Source organism: Lepisma saccharinum, chromosome 15, assembly GCF_977018435.1.
Source record: "Lepisma saccharinum chromosome 15, izLepSacc3.1, whole genome shotgun sequence".
NCBI classification, from domain to species: domain Eukaryota; kingdom Metazoa; phylum Arthropoda; class Insecta; order Zygentoma; family Lepismatidae; genus Lepisma; species Lepisma saccharinum.
The window spans coordinates 23,175,489-23,201,002 of record NC_139243.1 but is presented as its reverse complement, the minus strand read 5'-3'; the positions used below and the strand labels follow the sequence as shown (position 1 = coordinate 23,201,002).

Here is a 25,514-nt window from a genome sequence, read left to right as displayed (position 1 = left end):
TAAACTCAAAGAACATTATGGAACACACTGTATAAGCAACAAGAATCAAACTTGGAGATTAAGGCTCGGCTGACCCTTTGGCCGATGAGAGTGCAGAAAAAATTGCTATATTATTTTGAAATCCGAAAAATCACGTCTGCTTAGAATTCCTTCTAGAGCATTCATATGAATCTTCATGTTGTTTGCTTTCGTTCTTGTCTAGGTATTATCAATAGTTTAAACGACTTATGTAATCATGAAACTATGAGAATATCAAGGCAACAGTAAAAGGAAACCACATGAAGATTTATATGAATGCTCAGGAAGGAATTCTAAGCAGATGTGATTTTTTTCGGATTTTGGAATATTATGCATCTGCTAAATATCCAGCCAAGCCTTAACTTTGAGGTGGCAGAATTAAAAAGTTTACAAGCGAATAAAAATATCATTATTTTGATAAATAACTGTTACATTACATTTGCAAACTCAAACTTTGCTCTTCAGGTTCCAGGAAGTTAATGGTAGCATCGTCATCTTGTAATCAAGGGGTCCTGGGTTCGATACTCGGTGGAGGCACATAGTGGTTCGGATCCCACTTTAAAAAAACCATAGGTCCAGTCCTGATTAGTCTATCTGTGCACTTAAATCAACAAAGCAAATAAAATAAATCCAGGAAGTTAACAAAAGTAGCATTAACTTGTAAATTTTCATAAACCTTTAAATGGAAGTGAGGGGGGGAAGGGCTCTTACTGATTCCCTCCAATACCGATGCTTCAAAATTGTAAAAGTTGTTCAGAATGTTGATCAATATTATTGCGTTAAGTATTGCACTCTGTATATACAGGACTATTCTAAATGATCTTCCCGATTTCGAAGTATAATATCTCACGTTTATTTAGTCACAATGACATGCAAATGATTTGAAATGAAAGAAAAACTCAAAAAGTTTTAGTGTCTGGCAAAGCTGATGTTTAGTTCCGCATTCTGCCGCTAGGGTGACAGTAAATCAAGATGGCTGGAAAGGAAGACAGGAGAGCATTTTGTGTCCTGGAATTTCATGTACAACAGTCAGTTTTTTATGTCCAGCGAAGTTTTAGGACGAAGTTCGGGTTAGATCCACCAAGCGGTCACTCAATTCGGAAGTGGTATAGACCATTTGGCCTATGGCTCTATGTTCTTCGAGGAGGACACTGTAAACGGACTTTCCTACCTTCACATGCTGCAGACATGGCTCTTCCTGCAGCTGGAAGAGGACATGGAAAATTTTATTTTGCAGCAGGATGGGGCACCCCCACATTGGCACCGGGATGTCAGGAGGGAACTCAACAGAAGGTTACCAAATCAATGGATAGGATGAGCTACCCCCCTTCGCCAGATATCACCCCTTGTGACCTTTTTGTGGGGTTATGTTAAAAACCAAGTGTATGAGCCTCCCTTACCTAACAACTTACCTGAACTTCGAGTATGCATCCAAGAAGCAGTTGCGTCCATTGACACTAAGATGTTGGGAAGAGTGTGGCAAGAATTTGACTATCAGCTTGATATGTGCCGAATTACAAAAGGCACTCATATTGAGCACCTTTGACGTGGAACATAACACGTATGTATGTAAAAAAAACTTTTTGAGTTTTTCTTTCATTTAAAATAATTTGCATGTCATTGTGATTAAATAAACGTGAGATATTAAACTTTAAAATCGGGAAGATCATTTAGAATAGCCCTGTACTCTAAAGTACTGAAGAATTACATCCAAATATTAACAAACAAAAAAATATTTTTTTGCACAATGCTGGTGCAAAATAAATGAAATTTTTGGACTCTTCGAAAGATGAAAATTACAGCATTAGGTAAAATGATGTTAATGAACTTCTTAAATATGTGTAGTTTAGGATAGGAGTGGGTACAAAGTGGTTAACGTTTTTTTTACTTCTATAACTGCCATAACTACTTTTAGGCTGAAATTCTTATAGCAGCTTTGTATACTCCTATTCCGATAAAGTGGCACATGCTTCAACTGTTTATTCCTATAAAGAGTGCCACTTTAATTGAACAGATGTGTACCTTGCATAGTTGTGATAGTGTTGCATTTGATGAAAATTGGTCGACACTTTTCAAGGTGGCAGACAAACAATTTTCCTCATTCATGCCTGTTTTTGTAGTACATGTTTAGGTTATCACTAAAGCTACAAGTGTTTAATAACAACTATGTCATAAAAGGTGTGATTTGAATAGGGGTTTAAATGGAGCAAAGTTACCAATTTTATGGCCATTGCATTTGAATAAAATTGGTCAAAGTGTTTCCCTACATTTTGGGTTCTTCAAATTATGATATTTTCAAGTCTGTCTGATGCACATTTTAGTGATGTGACGATGCTAAAAATTTACCGATTCCGATACATAAGATTATTCAACAGAAATGGAATGATATTTTCAGCATGTCAAAAATAAATTTGCTCTGCACATTTCTATTACATATATACAAGGTGGCCCACATTGTATATAAAATCAGAGATTTAACATTAGTACACAAGCAGTTCTTTGAAATGCAAAATGAATTGTTGTTCTTAATATTGTAAATTTAATGCTGTCAGATTCAACTTCAGAAACACAAGTTTTTGACACACTTCTGGATGTAACCTACTTTTCGCAAAACTGTCTAGCAACAGTGAACACTCATTCACTGAATACTGATGCAGGAGGCATGCCCAAGTACATTCTTGCCACTTGCTTCAGGTTTGTGTACTCAATTTTGGATTTCCAATACAACAGCGGATCCTGATCACGTGGAATAGTCGGTTTAGCAATGTACTGTTCTATTTCTGATTTTCAGGTAGGTTGATCCTCTGAATGAGAGTTGGCAATAAGTTTTAGCACAAAAACTACACAATGATGAAGATCAATAACGTAATTTTCAATAAATCTTACAAAATTAAAATATAAAAATTATTAGAAGATAAAACTCCAGTAGCATCGGTACAGATTGAAATATCGGATTTTTGCCGATGCTGATATTCATACATCAGTAATCGTCTTCGGCACATCCCTAGTACATTTTCAGAGATTAAGCAAAGCGCTGGGCAGAAATTTTAGGGCATAACTAAAGCATTGGTTAGGTAATTGAAGCTTTTAAATATACAGTTAATGGTTGGGAAGCATCGGATGACCAAAATAAAACACATACCGACTGACCTAAAACTAAGTCTTTTGATCTAACAATTTCACAGCAGCCAAATACTTTGAAGGACTGCTCTAGGCATCACTAGGTGATTAAATATGGTGGACTTTTATAACCCACTGTAAATAAACTTTGGAAAATACACTTGGTGCAATTGATAAGTGGAAGAACTCTTTTCTTTTTTTTTAATACTTCAAATTGCCAATATGGTATAACAAATATAATTTTAGCGTAAAATTTTGATTTTTTGTGGAATTATGTTGTCAATACGCAGTCATGTACACATCTGTGAACAAAATGTTCAACTTCCTGTGTATTTTATGCTGCTAACAATGACAATTTTTCATATTGATCCCACTACCACCTGGTGAACTTATCAATCTTCAAATTATGCTACAGCAATAATTTCTGCGTTTTTACATAATTTTGGCAGTCGAAAAAAATTAAGTCTTGTATGCGATGAACAATGAGCCATAAAGTCATAAAAAATATTTTAAAAATGGTGAGAATGCTTCTGGGACCGATTCCACACTGAAATGACAAGCATCATGCGCACAAGGCTTTAAGACTAATCAAATGCATCACGTCTCATCTCTACAGTAAGAAAGGTTATATTTGATTTCGGTGCAAAACTGACCTAGCATAGCATTAACGTTCTTAGATTCAGTTGCACAACTTTTAGATTATGAATATCCAATTTCAAATTATCCCATATCCATTTTGGATGCAACGGAAAATTTGGATATCCAGATAGAACAGATTTGATGAAAATCCATACAGTAAAATACAAAAATGATGAATAAAAGAATATGTGGATAGCCTGTAAAATTGATAAAGGATAAAACTGTCCAGATAATGCACACATTCGGATATCCAGACCTTTTGGATAATGTGAATTTGGGATAATCCAAATATTTGGGTTCCTAAGACCCGCGATAAATTACAGGGGATGGACAAAAATATGGAAACACAACAACATCGGAACAGGTGCTATCAATGCAATTTTTGCACTTGAAATCAGACGAGGTGCGAAATTCTTTTGTTTTGTACTGTCGGACTGGTAGGAGTTGCACTGTAGATAGCCTGCAGTGCAGTTGATACTGAATCATGTCCGAGCTGAGTGTGTTTCAAAGAGGGCAAATTCTTGGTACCCACCTTGCAGGCACCGCCTCTGTTACCAAAGTAGCCATGTTATTTGGCGTATCGAGAGGGACTCTATCCAAGATCATGACGACATAATAGTGTGTCCGGAAACACATCATCAGATAAACATCTGCGTGGACGAAAATGTACACTGAGAAGGATTGTGACCATGTCTTGCATGAAGAATGGTGCAAGATCCCATTATCCACCATCCAGGACATGTATTTGTCCATTCCTCGGAGTCTGCAGGCCATTTTGGAAGCTAAAGGTGATTAGCTACAGCATTCTGACTTTTCTTCGCAGGTGTTTCCATATTTTTGTCCATGCCCTGTAAGTTTGTAGCAGGTTTTATGTATCAATCCATGCGAGAACGGCGCTAAGCATCTATTGAGCCACTCTTGCCCCAACCGGCAAGATGCTCATATCACAGACAGTGAGAGAATCGGCAGTATTTCAGTGGAACTGCATGCACGTTTGCGACTATATATGCAAAAAGTTCCTGGAAACTTAACCTTAGACAATTTGGATATTCAGATAATCTGATAACATTTTATCAGGATTTGACCATCTTTATTTTGGATCACCCAGTATGTTGATCTCATAAACTAGAAACATCCACAATTACCTGCAACAGAGCATTATACTTGTGCTCGACATCCTGGAAAGCTGTGCGTAGTTGTTCCGTCCTCAAGAGTTTCTCCTCCATTTCCTCTGCACGAGCGGTCAGCTGGGAGACTTCCGCTGCTAGGGCTGCTCTTTCTTGCTCTCTTCGTGACATCTCCCATTGCAGCTGCTGTACTTCACCTGTTAAACAAAGGATAAGATCAAAACTGTATCTTACTACTCCAAGAAGTTTTCATGGATTATAAAAAGCAGAAAGCTTGTTATTTTTATTGTCAATAACCTAAACAAAATTCAGTTAGTATTTAAACAGAATAACCCAAGTAAAAACTGCAATATTGAAAAAATTGTGTGAATATAGGAACCCGGTTTTGTTTTCACTTTCTACCATTAACTCATCACTTTCTACCATTAACGATTGAATTGTTCCACAGTTGTCAAAATTCCAAAAATTAGAGTTTTATGTGAGAGTTTTATATAAACTTTATCACTAAAATTTCCACCCAACTTTTGTGTGTAAAAGTTACTAACAAATTAGAATAACGATGTATTTCAGTACACTACCTGCATGAAATGTAAAAAAAATAATGAAAACCAGTTATGCTTAAGGTGATCAACTTTCCTGTATTTCCCGGAATCTCCTGTATTAGAGCTATTTTTTTTTTATACTCTTCCTGCACCTGTATTGACATTCTAAATCTCCCGTATTTTTCACTAACAGCCAAAATCGCAAAATTTCAATTCATTCAGAGTTTGGCGAGACATACAAAAGTCGACTGCAAGATCTTGCATGTTTACCCTTTGGTGGGCGGAAGTGACATCATATCTTGCAGTAGTTGATTGATGCTTAGTTATACAGCAGCATACATATGGGTTAGGACTAAGAAATGTGCCGCGGTGGCTGTCGGTAACGTGTCTGACTACCATGCTAAAGGTCCCGGGTTCGATCCCCGGCCGGTTCAAAACCGGGAACTTTTCCAACGTTGGAAGCGGCCCCGGCGCCCACCCAGTGTCGAATAACAATGGGTACCTAGGGGGAAACCCTGGGGGGTAAAGGCGGTCAGGGGCGTGATGCTGATCACATCACCCCCATTCACGACCGGATCAAGAAAGTGTGGGGCGTTACCCCCATACCCCCTATACGCCTTCATGGCGTGGTGCTAAGCACAGGGGAACACTTTACCTTTACCTTTACCTAAGAAATGTGCAAATATGTAAATGTTTATTCTCTATTTTGATCTACATATTATGTAAAATGTAAATTCATTTTTTTGTTTAATATTATTCATTCCATAAACATTAGCTGGAGTGATGCCTTGCAACTAAAAATGTGCAAAATTTGTCGTGACTAAATCTCCCGTAAATTCAATGCCGAAAGTTGAAATCTCCCTTAAATTCATAGCCAAAAGTTGGTCTCCCTAGGTGTGCTAGATACAGCACTCAGCCTACGAGAAGATCCCCAAACGAGGAGACACGGGGTGCTGGGATAAAGGGAAGAAGCGGTCCATTTGCAGATTTTAGAGGTAGCAGAAAGTCTTCCGCTGCAATCTAGTGTCCTTTTGGAAGTGCATAGGAGTTAGCTTTCATCAATCACACAGAGCGTGTGTCTGCGGCAACAGGTTGTGTGTAGAATTATTTTGTATTGCTTATCCTGTGTATTATCTAGACTGTATTTCAAAGAATTTTTAAAATAATATACAGCAATGACTTTAGGGTTACCAGGTAACAAGCTTTAAAAAAAAGAGGACATTTTTCCATCGCAAACAGTTAACTTTCAACGAAGATGCTGGACTTCAAACACACATCTTGTGCTTACAGGTGTTTTGGTGAGCTTATAGATCACACACCCCTGTAAAACAATTTTACACCATTTCTGTATAATAGGCCTCATTTTAGGCAAATGTCTGAATATTCTAATATTTATTCACTATGCCCGGAATATTATACAGTTGTGAAACTTTGTCTCTTACTTCAAAAGAATATCATAAATTTGCATTTTGCCTCAGAGTTGTTTCTTCCAGGCCTAAAGTCAAGAAACCACTTTTGTAAGTCATCACTAAAAACACATTTGCATTTCGGAATGGTTCAGATCACTGATCGACAGAACTTCTCCACTACCATGTAACAACTAAGAGTACAGCAGTTAAAAATTCATGTTTATTTCTGAATTATGTCATGAAACTCAAATCAAAGTAAGCCGCAGCGTATCGCATATTCTTATCTATTGTTAGAAACTTGCTGCTCACCACGAGTCGCGGTAGATGTCGCAAGTGCTTTGAAATCAACACCTCACACTACGAGCGGCGACAACAGAAGAGATGCAAAAGTTCACCAACTTTTCCTTCATTGGAAAAAAAATTCTTGTCTTCGCACTTGCAACTGAGAGTATTGTATTTCTTTACTTTGAAATTGAAAACAGAAACAATATTAACAATTATTTACAAATAACATTTTGTTACTAATCTTGAAGTTAAGCAGTTGTCTTTATCCCAGAAAAGACGATATTTTCAAATTTTCCTAACAACCTGCCCAGACCATTTTTAGGCCCCGAAAAAATAAAAAGGTTTTGTCCACGTAAAAGAGGACGTTTCGTAACCCTAAACGACTTGCATCGCTGCACCGGCTACAGCAAGCCCACGTGTGTTTCTCACTCAGGGTGCACTCCCCCAACCCTAATAGTGGTGTCCCCTGATGCTACATCACTTCACTTCCGTTGGGGATCATCTCCTGAGCGGTGAGCTGTACACACTCATCTGATTGGTACATTAGAAGGGTCTTCCCAAGGACATAGTAATAATAAATATGGATTAAAACTTATTTCTATTACTTTTTAATAGTTGTTGTTGTATAAAAACAATCACAACCATTTCCTATTATTAAAGTTTTATTACTAACCTAAAAACCCCACCCCAACTCCCCTACAAAACTTTCTGGCAACACGCACATCAGATACTAACAAAAACCAATACATATAGTTACCATCTCTCAGCTTCAACTGTGACTGGAGACCTTCCAATAAAGATGTTGTGTTTCCTGCCCTTAAGCTGTCGTAAACATTGTAGCGGCCCATTGTTGACACTGTGTCAAAGCCGTCATCCTGAAACTAAGGAAATTATGCTGTAACTTGCTTGTACCAGTCTAGATGTACTTCGGGTGAGTGTGTGCACATTTACGAAGAACACTACATGCAATTGAATTTAATTGTTGCTTTTAAGTCCACCTTATGCACAGAAAGGCTACTCGGTTGGACCTACAGTTTAAAGTGGAATCTGAACTCCACCAGGTATCAAACCTGGGACCCCTTGATTACAAGGCAACGACGTTACCACTATGCCATCGGGGAGACAACACTACATGCAATACAAACTATCTGTACACATAGAAATGGTCCATACATTACAAAAACACACAAAAGAAAGCTATCACAGGTAAAATATGAATCTGGATTCCTCAGTTTTATATCTGCTACTACACTACATCTACTTTTATTTCTGTTGATAGAATGCATCTAATGCACGAACAGTGTGTCTGTTGTTGCTAATAGTCAACACTCGCAATAGCAAGTGCACACTGTTAGGGGTCAAAAATAAGCATCTAGGATGTATCTTGTTTTAAATAAAGGAACACTTAAATAGCTTCCAGCACAGAGGAGAAGTTCAAATCATAAAAAAGATTTTTTGAAAACAGAACTTTCTTGAGGTAAAATATCAATAAAGTATACAATACACTCAAAATATTTCCGGCTTTCAATTATTATGTTCCACATGTAGTTAACATTATATACAAGAATTACAGAATAATCTTGCTTTTCATTTAAATTAGTTTAGTTCTCTTTTGTGATGCAGTGTTCCTATGAATTGTTGGGGAGAAAGAACACATATTTTACGTCACAATACACCTACACATGTGTAGAACTGAACACTGCAATTTAAAATAAAAAATGTTTTTGTTTCATAGTGTGATGAACAGTTTTTTTAAAACAAAATTGTAACTGCTCGCTTGCGAGTATTTAAGAGTCATGATGGTCTAGTTAGCAGGGTGTCTGACTGCCACACGGAAAACCTGGGCTCTATGATTTAAGTCAGAATTTTCCCAGCCTTGCCCTCGCATAAAGTGACTCCGGGGCTCCGCCAGCCTCAAATCAATGGGTACCTTGGAGGGGAGGGGGGGTAAAACTGGATGGAGCTTGGTGCTCATCACATCACCTCCAAAATGGCCAAGATCGTGAAATGTGTGGGGCCCTACCCCCCCCCCCCAATCCCCTAAAGTGTGCCTTCATGACACGATGCTATATGCACAGGGAACTTTACTTTTACCTCGAGTGTGTTTATTTTGCATTTCTGCCATTTAACACATTTGATTGAAAAATAGTAAACTCTTCCCAGTGCATTTCGAGGAACCAAAGAAGGCACACTGGTGTGGCAGAAAGTCTAGAACCATTATGCTATATGCATGAAAGTGCACTTGACCGGTGTGACCAGCTGGTTACAACAACCAGCAAATACAAAGGTTTAAGTGACAAAAATAGAGTGACCAATTTGTACACACCCTAGTACACTTTTACTCCGTGCTTTTGTTGAAAACTGAGAAAGAACTTCAACATGCAACTACTTATAATTGTAATTTAAAAACAATAATCCAATGGGACATAACCAGTGATGAATACAATAATGAAAAACTTAACGTATCATAGAACACTTTGGATGCATTCATCTTCACAGTATAGCCAATAACAGGTAAGTAAAAATGTTTATGTAGAAATTTCAGTGAAAAATGTGGGACTCAAATGCGGATCTCTGGCATACCGTGCTATTGCCAACTGTAGATGTCTACAGTGTTTCAAAGGCAACACCCGTTGTGGTAGCACTGAAAGAGATGATTCCACGCAGGTAAAACAGCGACAGCAAAAAATCAGACTGAGCCAGGCCGGCATGGTAGATCAGTTGGTAGAGCAATCACATGGTTCAAGTCCTGGTCGAGCCAGCATTTTTCACTTAATTCCTACATAGTACATCTCTTGTGTGTGCCAAATCTTCATGTAATAGTAATGTTTTTGTAAAAAGAAAAAGTTATTATAATTACAAGGATATAACAGTTGTATTCCCAGATTTGAAGTCATTAGATAGAGCTGTGATATTATTGCAAAAATTGACTAAATGGTAGCTATATCTTTCGGTCATCACAACCTGGTCAGCCAGCGTATGCCGACTCCATACATTCTCAACTTTTTTCTTCTTAGTTTTCATTTTGATTTTGTTTATTTTACTTCACTTTTCTTCCACATTTGCCTAATTGCGATGATGAGGATGAGTGATGATATGATGAAATTGATGAAGAGACACTCACAAAGAACATCCATGCCCAAGATGGGATTTGAACCCTGGAACCTCTGGCATCATAGTGCAATGTGCTAACTACTCTTCCACTAATGCACAGGTAACGTTATCAGCACCATGATCTACCTGCCTTTAACTTCCAGGTATGTATGGAGTACCCAGAGCTGCTCGTGGAAAAATTACCACCTGAGACAACATTCTGCTAGATTCGAATCCAAGTCCTTGTCAAATATAAAGATATATATATACCACACACAAGATGAACTCTGTGCTTGCTTTCACATTTCTTTGGCACATGTCTCAATGTTTTGGAGCCATGTAGTTTGTTATTCAAGCAGAACATTATTACTACTATCTGCATGCACCTATAAAGAACAACATGCCAAAATACATGCATACATAAGAAGACTACTCACTGAAGATATTCTATGTAAGCCCTAGTGAAAGAACGATTAACATGGAATTAATAAAACATCCACACATGGCATGCATTCGACAAAATCAACTCTGCTGCTTTAGTAGCAATTTTCAATCATAACCAAAAGACATTAACACAAAGAACAGTCTGCAATTAGAAGCACTTTGATTTGTTGAAATAACAGTTATGTTTTCACGATACTCTGTTCAGGGTACTGAAATGCAGTAGACACAGACAGCCTTGGTATATGTGACCTATGCCACAACCCACAAATTAATTACATATCATATTACTTGTTATGAGTATGATTTTGTTATGAGTACACACGGTGCCACTGCTTCAGACAAAGAAGCTAAGATCTCCTACATTTCTTATACAAATAAACACAAAATTCGTGATACTTGCAGGGGATGAAAAAACGTTCATATTTACTATGTGCAAATTACTCACAAGATCAATAATATAAATGACAATTTTAACTTACGTTTTTTTGCGAGTATGGTACGTTTTCTTCAATTACGACGTTTCAAGAAATAACTTCTCTCTTCTTCAGGTTTCGGTGTTATAAGCAATACATAAAGGCACCCAGTAATGCCCATCCCTCACCCACCGTCCCTCCCAAGCCATCCCATCCCTCCCAACTCATCCCACACACTCACAGTTTTCGACGAGCCTGGTGACGAAACAGTGTTTTTTCGTTCTACGCACTGCTTCTCCTTCGATGGGGACCTGGCAACTCTGCAGGGCCCTAACTTCCGGTTCCATCTCTTTCGTCTCACACCGATGATGCTACTAAGCTAGCGAAAATTTTGAATTTTTCCACTGTCCGGTGAGTGTTTCTTTCTCCTTCTTTGATTTATATTTACCCCTTTTGGCCCTCCTTGCTTTTAACCTCTATTCCTATAAAGCTTATAACACCGAAACCTGAACAAGAGAGAAGTTATTTCTCGAAACGTCGTAATTGAAGAAAACGTACCATACTCGCAAAAAAACGTAAGTAAAATTGTAATTTATATGGATAAAAAAAACATTAGTTTTTACTTATAAATTTCAGACAGTCACTGCCATTTACAAAAGGCTGTGAATTATAAACATGGTTGTTGTACCCATTCGATTTTTGCAAAGCTAAGCCAATTTTCAATGGGTTGGATTTTTTTAGCAAGGAGGGGGGGGGGGGGGGGGGCAAGTATGAGAATACTGCTAGACCTAGATGCTTAACATGAGGTAAATAGTGGTCATGAACTCGCTGTTTTCTGCCAACTTAGATGTCATCCCTCGCACACGGGTCACAAGGTGGTGCTAATTACTTTCAGGAAGTGTCAAATTTACTTTCACAATCATTTACACTATCCTGCAATACTTTCCCTTTCTTCTATCAACGAAAATGCCTTACCGATGCGATGCTTGCGTAAGGTACTATTTTTTGGCTGATAAATTGGCACTTTTTGGAACTCCAAACAGTGGTAATTATTTGGTTCAAATTTACTGAGACAATCATTTCTACAATTAACTGCAATACTTCATGTTTCTCGTATGAAACTTTGAAAAAAATCATTTAACATTCGGGACCGTTACCAGATCTTTCTGCTCTAATAATAAAAGTATTGTAAATAGAATTATATTGATTATGGGTCTCAAATACTTGGCCACACCAATTAAAATTACAGTGATGATAAAAATATTAGCAGATTAGCTGTAATATACAGGGTTAGTCAAAATTATGTTAACACTAATGGATTGGTTTGTTCCATTTAATGTTAACATAATTTTGACTAACCATGTATATCTGAAACAGTGGCAGTGCTAAAAACATCACCTTAATTTTTCATACTAAATCCAGATTGCAGAAATTTTGGAGAGGACAGAGGTTTGCTTGGTAGCTCAATGGCACTAAATAGCAAAGAACTATGTTCAATCCCTCAATTTTCAAGTACCTTTTCAGGAAGGAAGCTTTTAAAGTCACTTGGAAACAAACCTACAGAAATAAATGAAACCCAAGTAGTATGACAAGCTATGCATGATGCTTGCCATTTGCATGGCACTCTGACTGGGTCATTTTTCCAATAGCATGCATCTTGTTGCCTCAGTCTGTTGTTCGTGCAAGTACAGTGAATACGTTCTTAAAGATTAGAGGTGACCTATGTCACTTGGTTGTCAGTTCAGTCTGAAAGGTCCTAACTTATCCTGCCCTTCAGTGTTTAATAGGGATGGGACCGATTAATCAATACTCTATCAGTATCGGCCGATATAGGTGTATCGGTTTATCGGTAAAATTACCAATTTTATCAATAAATATCTGATAAATTAGTGCAAAATTCTGCCCTTTTGTTGTAATTTTTATGGATAATCTCCATGCTCTACTTTCTAAAAAAGTGCTCCCCTGTGCATAGCACCACGCCATGAAGGCGTATAGGGGGTGTGGGGGTAACGCCCCACACTTTCTTGATCCGGCCGTGAGTGGGGGTGATGTGATCAGCATCACGCCCCTGACCGCCTTTACCCCCCAGGGTTTCCCCCAGGTACCCATGTTATTCGACGCTGGGTGCGCGCCGGGGCCGCTTCCACCGTTAGAAAAGTTCCCGGATTTGAACCGGCCGGGGATCGAACCCGGGACCTTGAGCATGGTAGTCAGACGCGTTACCGACTGAGCCACCGCGGAACCACTTTCTAAAAAAGTAAATGTCTAAATATGCAATTTCTTTTTCACTGCAGTCACCTTGAAACAATTTATTAAGGAGGTCAATGAACCTTTCCGGTCCTTCAAGGACTATTTCTAATTTTATATCGGATCGGTAGAATATCGGTTATCGGTAAATTTTATATCGGTACTTTATCGGTATCGGCCAAAATTTCATATCAGCCCATCCCTAGTGTTTAATAAATATGAAATATTAGGTTATAACAATGGAATTTCATCGGTATCTTGAAAACTTTTCACTGCAGCCTCCAAATGTATTTAAATATCTGGAAAAAGCAGGGGAACCAATTAGCTAAAATAAGAGCAGACTGACAAAGACCTTATACCCTGGACAGGACTTGAATCCTGATTTCTTTGAATCCAACAAGGCATGCGTAAGTCAGGGTACGTTTTTCATTGTTTTAGGTCTGATGACATAATTGATATGCTCGTGAATTGTTACTAGTTTTAGTGCTATTTCTGCACTGCTTTGATAACAATAAAAAAAATAGCAGATTTTATTTCTTGAGAACACAACAAAACATATCAAAACTTAGAGCAGTACATTAAAAATAACGTAATAAATAATCTCTCTCACCTGAGGCCAAGTTGCACTGGATATGGATTCAGAGAGGGAGGCTCTTCCGAAACTGAGCGTTGGAGATGATCGAGGTGTTGCTGGGGCAGATTCCCTTCGCTCTCTGCCTCGATCTTGTTCTCTCTCTCTCAACTGTTCCTGAGAACACAAATGGACTGAATAACACACAAAGCATCTTTACAAGGCAATATCCTTAACTACTAAGCTCTTGGAAATCTTGAAAATGTATTACGTGAACATTTAAATACGATTTGTAACAGTAACTGGGAATTGTTTGTTTTAAGTCCATTTTATGCACAGTAAGGCTAATCAGGGCTGGACTTACAGTTTAAAGTGGGATTCCAACCACTGTGTCATGTGTCTCCACCAGGTATCGAACCCCTGACCCCTTGATTACTAGACAACCAGAGTAACTTGGATTATTGAAACTTGAAAGCCTATAAATAGATGAAGGTCTGTATAAAACACAAAGACTGAGAGATTGACTGGTTCTGATTGTGCAACTTACAGTAGCGAGACCACGAGTGAAATACTCATCAGTATGGAGCCGACACTTCCATATTTGCCATTCTTTACCCTTGGGGATAATTCATATGCTTTGAACAGAACCATTCATTTCACTTTATTTGCAATAATCTGGAAACGTTTACAGTTCATATAAACACATATTTTACCATAACGTGCATATTAACTGCATATAATGGGAGTAATTATCCTTCCAATAAATTTTCACAACTATATGTGTGTACGAAACGATAACTGCCAACAACACAAGAAATACACTGCAGTGTGTATAAGTACAGATTCCTTCTATTCTTGGAATTATATTGGCAGTGGCATAGGAGGAGGTGGTGGTGTGATTATAAAGCACATATATACGGCATGATGTACTATTTTTAGGGTACACTCTAAACTTTTTTTAGTGCATATAAATCTGCCCTCTACTCATCACACTTGGCTACTGAGGTGGCATTTCTTAAAATTATGTCACTGTTATCGTTTATCACCATGGCTTGGTAAAAGTGCTATTTTTATTTTTTTGTACTTTCCTGCAAAGGTACATTTTTCTCTCTGTTGCCAATTGAGCCATAACTCACGTGGTCCCAGGTTTGATACCTGGTGGAGGCACATGGCACAGTGGTTTGGATCCCAGTTTAAACTGTAGGTCCAGTCTCGATTAGCCTTTCTGTGCATAAAGTGGACTTCAAAAAACAATTCAAACCAATTGAGCTAAAGTGAAAAGGTGCATTTTCCATAATACTTTTAGAAGTAAATATCTACAATTTAAATCCATGAAATGACTCAAGGAGCAAAATAGAGTTAAAAACAAATAACACGTATTTTTAAAAATATTTAAAAAAACACAAAAAAGTAGTACTTACGTTTAGTGAGTATGTTATTTACAAACAACGTTTCGAGAATCTACTGTTCTCTTCATCAGGTCCAAACTTAGACTATGAAAAACACTCCATAGCCACGTCAAGATATTTTAAAAACCTGGAATAAATATCTTAAAATATCTTGACGTGGCTATGGTGTGTTTTTCATAGTCGAAGTTTGGACCTGATGAAGAGAACAGTAGATTCTCGAAACATTGTTTATAAATAACATACTCACTAAACGTAAGAACTACTTTTTTGTGTTTTTTAAATATTTTTAAAAATATGTGTTATTTTACTATAGTGAGTAATTCGCACATTCATAATGAGTTCAGATAAAAACAAGCGAACAAACGAAAAGAAAAAAAACCTTATAAAAATGCAATTATGTATCTGTATTTTTTATAATTAGCATCACTTTTTTCTTTTTTGTTAATTGTGACAATGAGAATGAATAAAGAATAGATGAAATTGATGAAGGGACACTCACAGAGCACTCCCATGGCCAGGCTGGTACTCAAACTGGAGAACTTCAGTGGCGAGATCAGAAGTCGACCACTTACTGCGCTCGCCAACTGAGCCAGCTAAAAATGCAATAAAGACCTAAAAAAACACTGAAAAATTACCAATAAGGAAAAAAACTGCAAAATAAAAACAAAGTTTTCTACTCGTAAAACAAAAAAAGATGACTTCTCATAAACTTCTAAACCCTGGTTATAAAACACACTGAACATACCTGAAGCACTAGGTTCTTCCTTCGTTCAGCTTCAGTGGCCGTCCGTTCAACACTCAACTGTTCCTCCAAAGAAACAACCTCCCGTCGAAGCTCCCCGACTTCCTCGGCAAGAGATTTCCGAAGTGACTCGACGAGGCTGCTCTCCTTGTCCTTTGCCCTTTGGAGTTCCTGACACTGGACTCTCTCTGCTTCCAACTTTGCTCTCAGGCTGGCAATTTCGTTCTGGGTTGTGTTCAGATGAGACTCCAGTAGCGTGACGCGTGAGCCCATTGTGATGCATTGCTCTCGAGATGACCTCTCCTGTTCCACCAAGGAAGATATTTTTGATTGTGCTTCCCCTGTAAAATATGAAGAGTAATTATGATTAGTGCAAAGCCAATACCTTTAAACTGATTGATTTGTTGTTTTAAGTCCACTTTATGCACAGTAAGGCTAATCGGGACTGCACCTACATTTTAAAGTGGGATCCGAACCACTATGTGCCTCCACCGAGAATCGGACCCGGAATAACTTTAAACTGATACTACTACTTAAACATTCTAAAAATTTAAGTTTAAGATGTTAACATATAAATATTCTATTGCAACTATACCATATGAATTCACTAGTTCTAACGTAAAATATATTAACTAACTAACTAACTCCCTAGCCTTCTTAAACCCGAAGGTTCATGGCTGCAGCAACACAGGCCTTCCATCTTTCCCTATCTTGAGCAAGTTCTATATACTCTTTTCCATCCCTACCGATTTCCCTTAGGTCCATCTCAACGTTGTCCCTCCATCTTCGTCTTGGCCTTCCTACAGGTCTCTTACCATCAGGTTTCCCAACAAGAATCCTGTAAACTCCTCTTTCCTCTCCTATTCGTGCCACATGGCCTGCCCACCCAAGTCTTCTTGATTTAATTATTCTAATAATATCTGGACATGAATACAAATTATGTAGTTCTAAATTATGTAACCTCCTCCACTCACCTGTCTCCTCATCCCTTTTAGGTCCAAAGATTTTCCTAAGGATCTTATTTTCAAATACTCTCAATTTATGTTCCTCTTTCAATGTAAGGGACCAAGTTTCGCACCCATATAATACTACAGGCAAAATTACTGTTTTGTATATTTTAACTTTTAGTTTATTAGATATTAAACGAGAAGACAAAAGTTTATGAAGAGAGAAGTAACATGCATTTCCTGAATTAAGCCTACTTTTTATTTCCTCTTTAATATAATTTTCATTTGTTAATATTACTCCTAAGTATTTGAATTTGGAAACTGGTTCAAACGAGTTGTTATCAATAATTAGATTTTGATTATTACCTAACACTTGGTTTCGGCCTGTAAGGATATATTTAGTTTTCTCTTTGTTAACTTCCAAACCTATCTCTTTAGCAGTTTTGAAAAATATTTTAGCATTATTCTTAATTGTATTTACATCATCCCCTAATAAGTCTACATCATCTGCATATGCTAACAACTGAGTCACACCATTTAATTTTAGTCCTTCTTTAGTTTCTTTTACCTTCCTAACAGCATATTCTAAGGCAAAATTAAAGAGCAATAGAGATAATGCATCTCCTTGTTTTAACCCATCATGAATTGTAAATTTGTCAGACATATTAATACCCACACGAATTTTACTTTCTGTTTCACTGGTGCATATTTTTATCATACTAACAAGCTTCTTAGGTATTCCAAACTCTACTAATATATTATATAATTTATCTCTTTTGACCGAATCATATGCTTTTTTGAAATCAATGAATAGCTGATGGACATTTTGATTATATTCCCACTTTTTTTCAAGTGTCTGTCTGATGTGAAAAATCTGATCTGTAGTTGATCTGTTACGTTTAAATCCACATTGATAATCACCTATAATTTCATTAGCATATGGGGTTAGTCTTGTTAAAAGAATGTTAGATAATATTTTATATGTTGTTGAGAGTAGAGAAATTCCACGATAATTATTGCAGTTCATTTTATCACCTTTTTTAAACACAGGAACAATTATGGATTCTTTCCACTGTTGAGGTATTTCTTCTTTATTCCATATTAAACAAATTAATTTATGAATTTGAAATATTAATGAATTTCCACTATATTTAATTAACTCAGCTGATATTAAATCAATGCCCGGTGCTTTGTTGTTCTTTAGCCTTTTAACAGCATCTTTAACTTCAGTCAAGTTAGGTTCTGGAACTAAAGGTTCTGCTGTGTGTACTTCATTTACTTCTGATTTATCTCCTACATGAACATTTAAAAGGTCATTAAAGTAGTTCTTCCATCTATTTAGAATATCGCTTGGGTCAGCTAGAAAATCACCGTCTTTATCTTTTATCAAGTTTACTTTAGGTTGCCACCCCTTTCTAAACTCATTTACACCTTTATATAAATCTCTGATATTTTTATTTTTGCTGTTTGTTTCAATTTCGTTAATTTTGCTTTTCAAGTAATCTCTTTTTTTACTTCTAAACGTGAGGTTAACTTCTCGCTTTATTCTATTATAATTGTTTAGATTTGTATCATCAGAGTTATTTAACCACCTAAGTCTAGCCTGATTTCTTATTTCTATTAGATTATGACATTCATTATCAAACCATGGCTTACTTTTTCTCAGTTTATGGTATCCTATACTTTCTTTAGCTGCTGATTCTATTGCATTACGTATGTGCTCCCAATTCTTATTTACGTCTGTTTCATTTATATTTTCATCATCATTTAAATCCTGCAAAACATCAAATCTATTTGACAGTTTAATTTGGTAATCTTTCTTAATTCTTTCATCAGTAAACTTTCCTGTATCAAATTTTAGAACTTTTAGATTTTGTTGCTTATTGGACTCATTAAATATACATTCACACACGAGGCAAATAGAATATTATCATTAGAGGCACCTATTTTTGGTAAATAAAAAAGCAAAATTTCGGTACAAAAACAGTCAATTTCGGGTTCAAAAGTGGTAATTAAAATGAAATTTTGCTGTTATAGCGGTGTAAAAGCAGCATATAAAATGACATTTTGGTTTTAAAAATGTGAAAATAATCCCAAATTTGATTTAAAAACTGCACTATTACACAAAAGAAACATATCCCTTCTAATAGCACATTAAATCATTACCAGAATATTAAGTTTATTCCTGTATAAAGGGGTCCATTTTTGCTTCACAAATATTCACAGCAGAATTAATCAACTTTCCATGAATTGCATAACTCACAGAATACTTTAGACTTCAGAAAGTGTCACGTCGGTATATAAACAGTAAATTTTGTGTTTAAGAGTCTATTTTACATTTCGCAGTTCATTTCGCATCATTTCGTGACAAAAAAAGGTAGGAAAATACACCTCACACCTTTCAGAAACATGAAAAATTAACATTACAATGTGTTACTTCACATTTCGTGTTTTCGTCAAACATGCATGCCTCTATTCAACTTTTGCCACACAATGTTAGTACAGAATTAATGAAAATTATGCAATTTGTATGATTTCCTGTATATTTTGATTTCCCAGTGTTGCATGGACACTCTGCAAAAGTGTCTGATGTAATTTTACAGAGTCCGCAAAAGTATCTTACAGAATTATATGGACTTCAAAAAAATATTATGTTCCATTTTATAAACTCCATGGAAGTGTCATAGTCGTCATGTGCTTTAAAAAAGTGAGAAATTAGTAGGTCCTTAATTCAATTCATATGACCCTGTTGTATCAATATGACTGAGTGCAATCAAAATGCATCATGCAATAAAAAAGTTTCATGCACATGTCTGCCCTCAAAGTCTCGAGAGTTTAGCTTTAATTTAAAGTGGCATGATGTATGCAAGTGCAACTCTTAGTTACCTAATTTTTCTGTCAAGTTCCTTTCAACTTTTTCCCAAGTTGCCTGCTGGTTGCTTGACGCTGTCTGCAAAGATTCGATCTGCCGAAGAAGTGGTCGTGTGGCAACCGAAGCACTCTGCGAAAGCTCCTCATTCCTCGCCTCTGCCCGTTCTAGCCTTCTGATCAAATCCGTCACTTCCTGCCGTAATGACTCCTCCCGGCTGTTTAGAAATAAGGAGAGAGAGAGAACACATTGTCAGGATGTAAAACAATTACAGAGCCACTTATTTTAAATGTTATTTTTGTCCTAGATATGTCAGTAATGGTTTTTAAAGTGGTAACTGGCATGCCAAGTTCCAAGGTTTTTTATTCTGGATAAATTAAGACAGACCTTGATACCAAAAAGATAGAGGTAATATTCAGGTTAAGGACATTAAAGGACAAGCATGTAAAAATTTTTAGTTGAACCAGTATTATTTGATTTCCACTGATATATTACATCAATTTAGTTTGCTTTAAAATATTCGATAAATTACATAGGAGATGATTATGAGTATTAAAATATTTATTAATTTAATTCGAGTGTAAACTAATTAAACTGAATTTTGACAAGTAATGATTTTACAATGAAATAAAATAAAAACTTTCAGATACAACCAAACTTTTTATATTATTTTGAAGCATAGATTTTGTTTTGAATAACACATCATTTAAGTGTCCAGCTCGACTTCATGCACCTGAGTGAATTCGATGAACCCAATTTTTGATGAATTTGTGCAAAAACTCGGGCCTAATGTCACGAATGCAGCGTTCAATGTTCAATCTTAATGCATCAAAAGGTTCGTGGTCTGTTTGCATAGACTATAGATTTCAAATAACCCCACAATAGGCAATCTAAAGGAGTAACATCACAACTTCTTGGAGGCCAACTAACAGTTGCATTTCTTAAAATTATCCTTTCACCAAACTGTTCTTGCAATACATCGATAGAGGCATTAGCAGTGTGACATGTAGCACTGTTTTGTTGGAACCACATGTCCTCCAAATCAATTTCATCTAAATTTGGCCACAAAAAATCTGTTAACATCAATCGGTACTGCTCACCAGTCACTGTAACTGCATCTCCTACCTCATTTTGGAAAAATAAATGGTCCGATGATGCCAACATTCCATAAACCACACCATGTAGTGACCTTTTGCGGATGCAAGAGCTTCTCGTGAATCTCTTGTGGATTGTTTAACAACAATTTTGTTTGTTAACACATCCACTTAACCAGAAATGAGCTTCATCTGAGAATATAATTTTTTGCCCAAAATTATGATCCGTTTAAAGTTCCATAGACTGTCTATTTTCATAAATTTTTTGGATAATAACCAAATGTTCTTGAAGCGTGCATTTAGCCATGATGAATTGTCACAGTATACTAAACACAAATGACAACTAGTGACAGTTATAAGTATTTGAAGCACAGTTGCCAGTTCATTTCAAAATCATATCATTCTTATTGGAAAACCCTTCATAATGAGATAAAAATTGGAAGATATATATCAAATTATGTCCTAAACAACATACTAAAAATCCTAGGAAATTCAAGTGAAGATTCATCCCCCATATTGGAAAATAGCCATCAAAGTACATCTTCCCTAAATAAACCATAAATTAAGCTTTGCAACCCCAAAGCAGTACTGTTTCATCTGTGGTTCCTACTCCACAAGATGCATGGAAGTGATTTCTGCTGAACTGTGGATGTTATGCAGTTACCTTGCGATACATACCTTGTATGTTCCTCTTCTGCCTTCCGCAAGGTCATCCGCAGATTATCTATTTGCTGGAGAAGCTGCTCCCTCTCCTCTGCAGCAGACTGCTTCAAATATTCCAATGCAGACTGCAATTCCTGTTTAGCTGCAACTTCAGCACTTAACGCTTTTTCTTTAACTTCACGGTCCTTGACCATATTCTCTTTTTGAGATTCAGCCAAATCTCTGAAAGGAAGACACATATATTCTTAATGTTATGATAACTCGAGGTTCAGAAGTACAGGGTGTTCAGCCTAAAATTAACGAACCAATTATAGGTAAGAGACATAACTATGTTTGCTTCCCACTAAAACAGTAAATGACTGTTTGGAGGTCTGTCACAGAAAACCAACCATATTGATGGACTGACTGCTACTGATGCCAAAACTTGCCGTGCCCCTGTTGATACAATCAATGACCTCGGTGTGTTATGGTTTTTCCCGTTGGCATGCTAGAGAAGCTGCTTGGTTCTGCAATGAAGCAGAAAATGTGACTGCATCCATGTGACTTAGCACTGAGTGGTGGGAAACCAACAGAGTTATACTTAATGCCATATAATTGTGTACATCCCAGTAAATTTGTGCTACATTGCTTACTAGTAGTGTCATCAGGTGGCCGAATTGTTCTTGGCAGACGGTTAATGGTTTCAACCAGTTATTACTTTTAAAGGTGGGAAGCATGGAGTGAGTTGCATTAAAAAAAAACTGTCTGCTGTTGCTAACTTTAACTTCCTTCACATTTATATTGTGTTAACATACTTCTTTTATGAAACATTATTTCAAGATGGCTTTGCATAAAATGTCAACAGATGCACTGTCATAGCCATTTCTGCCTTAATGGTCCCACTGACAACCACTTCAGCATATTGGCAACCCACATTCATTTATTCAATCCCCTTTGCTCCCAAAAAAAGGAAGAGGAGGGGGTGGTGCACGTATCTAGATGCAGCGTAATTGAAGCATTGTTTTTAAAAAGGCACCAAGCGATCCCACTGAAAGAGGATGAACATGAATGCTGGTCCCAACAGGACTATGCAACTTGCCATGTTGCAATGAGTGGTATGGTTATGCTTCACGTCTTTGGGGAATAGAATAACTTCAGAATGATTGAGGACTGCCAGGCCATCACACTTAATAAGTTTGGAATTCTTTCTGTGGAGTTATCATCATAATACACTGTACCGAAGTAGTAGTCCCAACAACATAGAGGAACTGAAGATTAACATTACTGCTGCAATCCACAAGATAACTGCTGGTATACTGTGAACCACTGCCAGAAATATTGTGAAATGTACTCAAATATGAAAAATCAAATGGAGGTCTCTGTCAGTTCTTGTCGTAACTTATAAACTAGGGATGGGCCGATACTGATAAAGTTCAGATATACAATTTAACGATCCAACATAAAATTCTTAATAAATACATGTTCGAGGTGACTGCAGTGCAAAAGAAGTCGCATATTTAGATATTTACTTTTTTAAAAAAAAAGTAGGGCATGGAGACTATTCATAAAAATTATATAAAATGGCAGAATTTTGCACTAAATTATAAGATATTTATAGAAACATTAGATCGGTAAAATAATCAGAAATGTTACCAATAAACTGATATGCCTCTATCGGTCAATACCAATAGAGTACAGATTAATCTGTCCCATCCCTATTAACTTTATGGTGCAATAGCCCTCTAAGGACAGAACAATAAAGAAAAAAGGTGAACATTTTTCATCAATAATACTGACTGTATGTAATTACATCCAAACAAGTAAGGAACACAATGAACCACAGAAAAAAAGTACACTTACACATGAACTTTTTCTAAAGAAGCTTTAAGTTCATCAACTTTGTCAGTTGAATCTTCTAGCTGGCTCCGAAGGGATGCTATCTCCTTCTCTTGCCTTTTCGCCCTGGCAGTGAGTTGATGCACCGCCTCTATCTGTGTCCTTTCGACTTCGTCCTTTGCAGCCAGAGATTTTTTCAACCGTTCCATCTCTTGATTCAATTCCTCCAACTGCTCCCTGCGATAAGAAATCAATAGATATTTTCGAGTTGGCTTCCAGTAGTAAATTCATACAAAGACGACACATCCACATACCATGGACTGAAGCTAATTACATATCAAATTCCTTTTGATTAAAATATTCACTTCACATTCCGCGAAAATTATCTCCAGTCTCTATATTAGTAACACTAGTTGTGAGTTACTGCAATCAATATTATAATTAGGGAATGATTAATTAGGTGCTAAAAAAAGAGGAATTTAGGACTTCATTTTAGGATTTTAAGTTGCTTACAATAAATTAATAGGCATAATTATTAATAATAATTTTACGAAATACCTGGTTTTAGATGCAATTTGTATATAAAGTTACTATTTTTAGTGCAATGAATACAATTCTTTGATTACAAAAAATATACAATTTGTCCAATGTAAAAGCCTATTTTGAAGCACCTCAACACCATATATTTTTTAATGTTCTCCATGGTGAAGTTCTTCCAGTTGTCCACGAGTAGGTGCTTGTACAGTCACGAATACTTCTTTCTACACCGCAGGAAGTTATTGTTGCAAACTTCATAAATGCAACTGCTCCTCATTACAGAGGCAGGTTTGGTTTTCTCCAAGGTGTAGTGGTAAAGTCGTTGCCAGGTAACGAAGAGGTCGTAAGTTCGATATACGGGTTCAGATCCCACTTTAAACTGTAGGCCAAGTCCCGATTAGTCTATCTGTGCATAAAGCACAAAAAAACTCAACTTCAAAACTCAAACTGCAAGCAGATTCTCAGTGGTCTTCCCTGAAAACAACAATCATTCACAGACTAACTGTGTCTACGGATAATGACAAAAGATTTGCCCTTGTGGTCCATTAAAAGAAGCAACATCTGTTTCAGTGTTCAGAGGTAAATAGCATTAAAAAAAATTAAAAAAACATAGTGATCCCACTTCATAAAAGAACACAGATGGTAGAGAAAGTAAGACAAGTCGTTTTCATCAAAAACTGAAGGCTGAAATCCACACTGGGATTAATATTAGTATAAAACTGGTGGAATCCTATACAAATGTTGGAATGGCAATGTCATGATGCAGGCTAAAACATGAGGTTTCAACAGGAGTGTCACCATAAGATGAACACATGTGGCTAAAGCGACCATGAAACATTCTCAGCCAATCTTCCTTCACTCAATTAAGTTGCAGGAGAAATTTTGAAAATCATTCATAGAAGAGTAGAGGGATAGTGAGAGAAAGATATAGCAAAAAAGAGATAAGAAAAGGCAGATAAAGAAACAGGGAAAAGAATGAATGGAAGAAAGGTAAGGATGAAATCAGAAGTAATTGCAACACAAGTGATATCAAAATTTGCAGAATAACCTATTTAAAATCCACCAAAATTCACCCTTGCAAAACCACAAAAAGTCCTGAAAAACTCATGAAAAATTTAGATAAAATTCAACAACTCGGAAATTGTGAATTTTACATAATTTTACTACGATAATGCAAATTGAAGTGTGACTGTACATGAACAGAAGCACCTTTTAACTAAATAACAACTCGCGCACCTTCCACCTTGCCTAGCATTGAGAAGCAACTACTCAGTCATGGTCACCCTGTGGCGGAGTGGTTAGCACATCGTGCTACGATGCCAGGGGTCCCAGGTTCGAATTCCGGCAAGGACATGGGTGTTTGTGAGTGTCCATTCATCTATTTCATCATGTCATCACTCATCCCCATCTTCGTAATTAGCCAACAGTGGCACAAAAGCGAAGTAAAATAAACAAAATCAATAAAAATCAGTCATGATCAGGATGTCACTCATGATGAATCTTCCCATTACATCCCTAACGAAGCTTTTT

The 25,514-nt window shown here is 36.8% G+C and overlaps 1 protein-coding gene across 4 annotated transcripts in view; it reads right to left on the bottom strand.

Moving 5' to 3' along the window:
• The window catches only part of Tmf (TATA element modulatory factor), a 77,974-nt gene that overhangs the window by 5,678 nt on the left and 46,782 nt on the right, over positions 1 to 25,514 (bottom strand). For 2 of the 4 annotated variants that reach the window (XM_083136739.1, XM_083136743.1), the window contains 8 exons: positions 23,472 to 23,684; positions 21,648 to 21,854; positions 19,893 to 20,092; positions 16,063 to 16,400; positions 13,948 to 14,085; positions 10,671 to 10,691; positions 7,898 to 8,021; positions 4,923 to 5,101 (listed from right to left, as the gene is read on the bottom strand). In XM_083136739.1, the coding sequence (XP_082992865.1) occupies positions 4,923 to 5,101; positions 7,898 to 8,021; positions 10,671 to 10,691; positions 13,948 to 14,085; positions 16,063 to 16,400; positions 19,893 to 20,092; positions 21,648 to 21,854; positions 23,472 to 23,684 (1,420 nt within the window). The remainder of the gene's footprint in view (positions 1 to 4,922; positions 5,102 to 7,897; positions 8,022 to 10,670; positions 10,692 to 13,947; positions 14,086 to 16,062; positions 16,401 to 19,892; positions 20,093 to 21,647; positions 21,855 to 23,471; positions 23,685 to 25,514) is intronic. The other 2 variants (XM_083136742.1, XM_083136741.1) reach the window with 2 other exon arrangements.